Source organism: Centroberyx affinis, unplaced genomic scaffold (genome assembly GCF_046629955.1).
Source record: "Centroberyx affinis isolate AG114_WGS23_722 - 3 ecotype Tasmania unplaced genomic scaffold, CSIRO-AGI_Caff_v1 ptg000107l_1, whole genome shotgun sequence".
NCBI classification, from domain to species: domain Eukaryota; kingdom Metazoa; phylum Chordata; class Actinopteri; order Beryciformes; family Berycidae; genus Centroberyx; species Centroberyx affinis.
Genome location: NW_027278809.1, coordinates 124,880 through 132,750, shown reverse-complemented (window position 1 = coordinate 132,750; position 7,871 = coordinate 124,880). Strand labels below are relative to the sequence as shown.

The 7,871-nt window shown below is 40.3% G+C and overlaps 1 protein-coding gene across 1 annotated transcript; it reads right to left on the bottom strand.

The window, feature by feature from the left end:
• Positions 1–550: 550 nt before the first annotated feature.
• LOC139648526 (serine protease 27-like) lies at positions 551–7,375 on the bottom strand. Its single transcript, XM_071524681.1, has 7 exons — positions 7,324–7,375; positions 6,377–6,397; positions 4,576–4,744; positions 3,722–3,996; positions 2,939–3,081; positions 1,466–1,565; positions 551–1,002 (listed from the first exon to the last, which is right to left on the bottom strand). Exons 1-7 carry the CDS (start codon positions 7,373–7,375, stop codon positions 551–553), a joined length of 1,212 nt encoding a protein of 403 aa, XP_071380782.1.
• Positions 7,376–7,871: the final 496 nt, after the last annotated feature.

The following is a 7,871-nucleotide window of genomic DNA, read 5'->3' as shown; positions in this document are numbered from 1 at the left end:
ATATTAATGACCCTCTGTTCTCATTGGCTACCACCAATCACACCACACCACAGCCCTGGCAGCTAGAGGTAGGGAAAACTCTCCAGTAAAAAAAACAATGACAATCGCTCAACCGCTTTGAAAAAAACACTTTGTTAGTCTATTATTTCTTACAAAAATGATAATGAGCGAACCTTTGTGACCCCACAAAGTTACGGAAGTCCAAACGGCTCGTTTAGAGGCTCGCTTTTCTAATATGGATGATGTGGATTTAGTTGGTGACCGTGCGTTTTGATACTTTCACCATGTTTAGATAGACCATCCAACTCCTTTATAATCAAAGAGGCAAGGGAAATCCTGTTTTCCATGATATGGGACCTTTAAGACGTGGACAAAATAATAATCCTCTTTAACAGAATTTCACAGCATGTTAACAAACTGATTTGGGCGGAAACTCTGGCTCAGTAATTATCACGGATGTTGGGAAAAGTTTTACATACTTTTCAATCAACTCAGATATATATCTGTATATATAGATATATTTATATATCTTTATAAATATATATTGCCTTCAGTTGTCTGCCTTTGCTGCCTCCTCGGCCTTTGCTGCCTCTTCGGCCTTTGCTGTCTCCTCTGTCTTTGCTGCCTCTTCGGCCTTTGCTGCCTCCTCTGTCTTTGCTGCCTCCTCAGCCTTTGCTGCCTCTTCGGCCTTTGCTGCCTCCTCAGCCTTTGCTGCCTCTTCGGCCTTTGCTGCCTCCTCTGTCTTTGCTGCCTCCTCAGCCTTTGCTGCCTCTTCGGCCTTTGCTGCCTCCTCTGTCTTTGCTGCCTCTTCGGTCTTTGCTGCCTCCTCGGTCTTTGCTGCCTCTTCGGTCTTTGCTGCCTCTTCAGTCTTCTCCAGGTGATCACAGGTATATGAGAGGTCACTGTCTGTCCCGTTGGATTCAATGGTTACGAAGCCTGGCTGGTCGGTGGTGATGATGCTGTTGATCCAGTCCTGGTACTCTGACACTCTGGTGTACACGCCTGGGAAATTACATTTATTATACATCACTGTAAACTTGTTACTGTGAACACAACATGTGTATATCCTGTGTGTGTATTGTCTATTTTGCACACTCTCATAATGCTGTTAACCATACTTTTCCCCATACTTTCCATTCATACATTCTATTTACTTACATACTACTTCTAAAAATGATTTAAAATCTGATTTATTTTGCATTAGAACCATATATACTACACTTTGCTGGTTTGAATCCCTGGGCTATCTGAGAAAAATTAAGGTGGAGTGAGTGAGTAACGCTCTACATCCAATTTCTGAAATGGATGAATAAATGAATGAATGAATTGCTGAAAAAGTACATGTGTGCAAAACTTCCCTGGACAATGACCTGATAGTAGATTTTAATCATGAATGAACAAGAACAAATATGACATCCTATAACCTAAAGTTGGAGTCACAGTAATACATTTTGTCAGTCCCTACCTGGTTCTTTGGGCCTTGCACAACCGTGGCCAAAGCTCACCACTCCAGACTGCACCCAGCGGAAGCCATGTTCGACCAGCAGAGGGCCTCCTGAGTCTCCCTTTGGGGAAACGCAGGCAATAAGTCAGTACAGAGGAACTACCACTACTGTTACTGCTACGACTAGTCCCACTACTAGTTTAAATGCCTTGAGGCCTGCAATGAAAACCAACCCATTTCTTTACATTTTTTCACTTTCATATGGATATAGTAACCAGCAAAATCAAGGTAACAAAAGGCTACTAATTTCTTATGTTGTATTAAAAATGGGGATAAGTAAGAGTCCTTGGTCTGAGGACCTGAGTGGCCTTACTGTGGTGTACAGCAGTGATTCTCGACCTTTTTCATATCAAGGACCCTTAATTTAGTCCACATTTGGGCCACGGACCCCCATTTGATGAGATTTTGTTTCTCTGACCCAAATCTGAGAATATTTTTATTGTTAAATATGATTTTGTCCAGAATTCCATGACTATCTGTATTGTAGGTAGAGAGATAACAGAGAAACTATGATCAAAACAGTCATTCTCCTACATTCTCTAAGTGTTCACTTCTTGTAAATGAAATGAATTGAAGTTTAACAATTCATCAATTTGCTGCGGATCCCCTGGAACCCCCTGAAGGACCCCTGGTGGTCCCCGGACCCCATGTTGAGAACCACTGGTGTATGGCTGAGTATTTTAAATTGAATCCTACATCGGAATGGCAGCCAGTGTAAGGACGTCAATATGGGGGTAATATGGGTTCTGCAACTGGTCCTAGATGCTATTTATCAGTAGCTAATTACGTAGCTTGTTTGTACACTTTAAAGGGCACCTGTCCACATTGACACAGCATAGTTAACATATGAAAAGAAGGTGCATTGCAACATAGGCTGAGTGTGAAGTCACACATTGGCTTCTGAAGGGCTGTTTTGAAGCCTGGAGATTGGGTGTATGGTTTCCGCCGTGTTGACATTTTTTGGAGCTGGCACAGCCAAAGTGAGGCAAAAGGTGAAGTTTGGATTGTCTGCAGAGCCACAGTGCTGCTTACTATTGGCCCATAATTGGCGATGCATGGGCAAGCTGTCGATCACTGGATAGGTGACCTGTCAATCACTCTGTAAACAACTCACAACATCCATGTATTATATACATATCGTCTTAGTTGCGCAATTATTTTGAAAATCACCATAGGAGACACATTCAAAGAAGTGAAGTTAGCTACTGAGACCATAACTTATTGTGAAAAAAAAATGAAATGGAACCATTAGCTCAGGCTGTGAGGGAACACCAAGGTATATTGCCAATTTCATCCAAAAATGGATGGTTATCAATGGGAAAATCAATAATTACACTCTTTTTTTTAATCAATTCCAGACAAGGTTTTGGAGATAAAAGGTTTGTGCAGGATACTGATGATATTGAGAAGGTTGAAAATAAAGAGCAATGTGACCTGACAGGAATCCTTTGTCCCCTCCGACAGACCAGCACACATCATGTTGTCAGTGATGGTGAAGTAATTATTCTGACAGACACACTGTCTGTTGCCGATGATGGGAAGCTCCACCTTTTGGAGATTGTTTTGGATGGGTCCAGCTGTGGAGACACACAGACAGCACATACAGTTGTACAGTTGTCTAAAACCAGATATTGTTCTCTTAACTGGCACTACACTAGGCCTATGCTAGTTTTCTAGTAATGCTTTTAAAGCTCTATGTGATATCTTTTTTGTGGTAAAACATTCACTTTTAATTGCTATTAGTGTTGGAGTTTGCCTTTCCAAGCTCCAACGAAACCATCATTGTAACATGAGACTCTGGATCAGCCAATTCTACTGGAGAGAACTGTTGAGATGCGAGAATGGAGTTGGAGTTGAGAGACGACGTCTCATATGCAGATATTTGTTTATAGAGATTAGCCGAAATGTCGTCTGGACCTAAAACACCTACAAAAAGTATCAATGTTTGTGTATTGTATGGAGAAACGTTCGACTCTCACGTCTCAAGTTGCTAATCGGACTGTAAACAATGACCGGCGTACGGAAGAGGAAGTCTTGGCCCGGATGTCGCTGGCTACACCGGAAACCTCAAAATATTGGCCGTCACCCTGAGTGTCTAATCGTCGTCAGACTGATAGACAATGGGTTCCGAGATTGAACTTGCTGTAACCCCATAAAAATACAACCAGTTATTACTTCCTTCACTTTTGTGTCAAACTGCAAGTCTTTGTTACGTACATTTTTGGGACCTCTCACCCCAGCCGGTCACCCAGACCAGAGTACCGTTGTAGAAAGTGCTGTTGGCTGCTGCCAGGCAGACTGGACAGATGTATTCACTGAAGCTGACCGGCTCAGACAGTTTCAGAAGACAGATATCATTGTCATGATTGCTTGTTAAGTTATCAAAGTTGGGGTGACAGATGATCTCTGTGACGTTCCTCATCACCTCATTAGGGTTGCTGCCATGCTGACTCTGACGACCCAGGTAGATGTGTCTGAGAATTTGTAGATACCTGTGATATACATCACACAGAATGACACCAGTTAAAGGGGCAATAAGTAAGGTTTTAATATATCCATGGGTTGACAATACCAGTGACTCAACAATTACTTGACCAGCTGCTGAGATTTCTGACTTTCAAAAATCAGCTTCTGGTCTGAACTCTGTTTTGGAACAAAAATTCCCCACTTTTAAGAGTTTCAAGACACCCCTCCCAAATGGCATTTTCAACTTCTCAGCGATGGAGGACAGTGCTATCAGCAAACGACAGGGACCGCAACACATTTGAGTTATGAAGGCTAAAAAGCCTCATTCTCAAGTCAATAAAGCAAATAACCAAACAGTGTTATTATTATTATTATTCCAGTATTTTGCATTGTGATTGTATTGTGTTATTGTATCATCACAGTAATCACTATAAATCATGGATAACTAACAAGTAGAACATACAGTAAATTAAGCAAACTACACTACTGAAATACCATGAAAGTACTTAGTAATAACGTGGCATCATAGTAATTAGAATGTAATTTGTATTTAATTAGATGGTTAATGATTCAATAAACACTGAGTGTAAGTTGAGCTGACTCACAAAGATGGACGGAAGCAGTGTGCAGCGGTCAGCACCCATTCTTTGTTGATGAGGGAGCCACCACAGTAATGGCCTTCGTCACTGTGCAGACTGACCTGCCAGCACCAGTTCTTTTCACAAGCTTTGTCTCCACCAACTATCCTAAAGGTGAGAAATGGCTGGCCACACACTGACAGGGAAAACAGCAATGCATATTTTGCTTTAAGGTTTGAACTCAATTCATGCACAATGCAAAGACACAATGCAAATACAAGTCACACCACAGTGCCAGTGTGCTTGAGGCATATGGACCCTGGAGACCAAACTGGAACTGTGGTGTGGTTTCTTCATGTGCATGTAACATACTGGTGGCCATTTCTGGACACCATTAGCCAGATCCAACACACATACTCTGATATATTTAATTTTCAATTTTTAAATTTAATCTCATTTGCCTTTTCATGAGTTACGTTTGCGCTAAAACATTGGAAACTGGAAAGTGTGTGTGTGTGTGTCTGGTACTGTCTGGTATGTTACTGGGTTCAAAATGGCAGTGGCTTTCACTGCACTATTTTGTTTGCCTAAACCTTTGCATGCATTGGGTGTCCCATTTGCCACCTGTGACCTTTTTGCTGCAGACATTTTGTATCCCCCTGTTGGAATTCTGTTCAATATAGTTAGGGATGCAAAATGGCACAAGTGAAAGCAACCCATAGCATTAAAATTAATGCTTACTTCAGAAACCATAAAATGCCAAGTACTATAACAAAACAACACAATACCTATACCGGTTGAATGTTGTGGTAGTGGACAGATTAACTAGCTACAGGAAACTGCTGAAATTAGTTATGTATTTACTCACATCTTGATTCCAAGTGCAACCAGAGCAAAACCTTGGAGGAAATCTTTACCACATATAATGTAAAAAGATTTGGCTGGTAAAAAACACTATCTATTACAGTAGCTATTAATCAATACATATTACAGGACCTGCAACAACAAGACTAAAGTAAGTTAGCTAACGTTAATTGCTTAGAGCCATTTGGCATTCTCAAATTCATTATCTCCATAACAAGATAGCCTACTCTTGCTGGACTGTTTGATATACTGTAAACTTTTGATTGAAAACATTGAATAAATTCTTAGAAAAGTCGATGGACTTTTTAAAAGATTTTTAATAAACTTTGTATATTACCTCTGTAAAATCCATGTGCTTCTTTGCTGTTTGCAGATTACATGCATGCACTGAATGCCGGCCTTCATATAAAAAAAAAAAATACAAAGAAGAGCCACTTCTGCTGTTGAGGTCACGCGATTTCTTGTCAACGGTGAAAACTAGAAAATGTGCTCAGTAGAGCACAGACCCCTGCCATGTCTGATAACACCCCGTAAGGCAGTTATGCTCCTTTTGGTGATATGCCACGCCCACCACCACGCCCCCTTTTGGCCAGTCGACATGAAAAGTTAATCAGTTCTTCCTTGGCCCATAACCAACCTTCATACCAAGTTTTGTGCAAATTCGTGCCCAACTTTTTTAGATATCCTGCTAAAAGACGGACAGACAAACACACAGACGCGGGCAAAAACATTATGTCCTTGGCAGAGGTAGTAATCAGGGTACAAGGGGTAAAATAATTTCCATTAGCATGCTGCCTACTACCACAGTATTCAGTCAATATAGGTATGGCTTCCTATTGGCAATTTTAATTGCAACACTAAAAAAATTCGAGGAAAGTTCGAGGAAAGGGAACAAGGATATAAAGAGGATGGCAGGTGAGAGAAAAAGAAAAGAGGCAACTGTAATGCCAAGTGAAGAACTTACCATCCAGCTGGGGGCGAGCCTCTGCAAAGTAACAAGAAAACCTGTTAAACCATTCAGAGTGCAGAAATAGTGCTGCTACTCAAATGTAGCTTTTAGTGTAGACTTTAGATGTTCTTGTTTCCAATGTGCTAGTCCCTGAGTTGATCCACTGATGCAGGCAACAAAATTTAAATCAAAATTGAGTCACTTGGGGTTTAAAAAAGTTTTTGTTAGAAACCTCTTTAGATACCAATCTCCAAGAGTGGAAATAACAAGTAGAACAGTGCTGCTTTGCTGAAATCCTATTTAAGCAAAAGTAAAATTACTGGTGTAAAAAATCTGGAGTAAAGGTATAAAAGGTAGTTCACTCCAAATGAACTCAGACTGAAAGTTATACTTTTGTAAATAGGAAAATGTTGTTACATGTGATCTTGCCCATGCAATGCAAAAATGATGAGAGGACAAATTAGATTATTTTAATTGAAGAAAAAAAAACGTTGCAAAATAAATACAGTAAAGCATGAGTCAACACCATTCAATCACCAGTGGAGAGCTTACAAATGGTGTCCTCTGTAAGGGATGGGATTTAAAATGTAGCAAGGTGCAATACTTCAGTCAAAACATACTTCAGTAAAAGTGAAATGACTGACTTTAACAAATGCTGAAAAAGTTCAAGTGCACAAAAAAGCTCTTTGATTACAGTAAAGTAAGTTACAGACAGCAAATGTAATTTGTTACTTCCACCCATGCTAATCTGTGGCTCTATACGGTCTCATTATGTCTCATTCATAATGTCCTCATATAACTTCTAATTCCAAGGCTGAGTGAACAGGACCCACAAAGAATCTGATTATTTTCCTTTTTAGATCATACTAGTTACTATACTGGGGCTGGAAGGGGCTTTCTGTTCCCATATGAACACAAACTAACTCTTCTTATATCGGTCAAATGGAAACTGATCTACTCACCTTCCAGGAGTAGGAGGGCAACAAGGAGAAAGAGGAGTCTGCGCACCGACATCTGTACCTCACTGGAGACACACACTACCATTTCATGCAGCCTAATAACCTGTTTTGAGGGTTAAATCCTCACCTAACCCCTGACTAAACCTTTGAAGTGATTGTGATTTTCTTCAGCAGATAAAAGAAACAATCAAAAACTATTAGCCCAATGTAAAAATGCCAACTGCCTTTTTGTCTAGTGTAGAGACCAGTTGTAGTCTGGATGAAAATGTAATGTGATCACAGACAATGGACGTAGTTAATTATATATCAGTCCACCAAGGACTTTTGTAAATAGGAAAAACCACCAACATCTGGGTGGTTCTGGTTCAGTTTACTTTGGTGTGTGGGTGGCTGTCTCTCTGTCTGACTCACTCTATCTATCTGGCTTGCATACTAAGGTTAGGCCAATATTGAGCTTTTATTAAATATCATCCACTGCTGATATAGTGGAGGTCTGTAAAAAAAATAGTCTGTACAACCTGCAGTGACATTTTAGTTTCTTTGCATATTCT

What these genes read in the sequence shown, in the direction of transcription:
- LOC139648526 (XM_071524681.1), bottom strand. Translation starts at nt 7,375, where the DNA reads ATGTCGGTGCGCAGACTCCTCTTTCTCCTTGTTGCCCTCCTACTCCTG. An exon ending in TGCCCTCCTACTCCTGGAAG is followed by an intron (nt 6,398 to 7,323) that starts GTGAGTAGATCA and finishes GTTACTTTGCAG; the next exon opens with AGGCTCGCCCCCAGCTGGAT. An exon ending in GGACAAAGGATTCCTGTCAG is followed by an intron (nt 1,566 to 2,938) that starts GTCACATTGCTC and finishes GTTTCCCCAAAG; the next exon opens with GGAGACTCAGGAGGCCCTCT.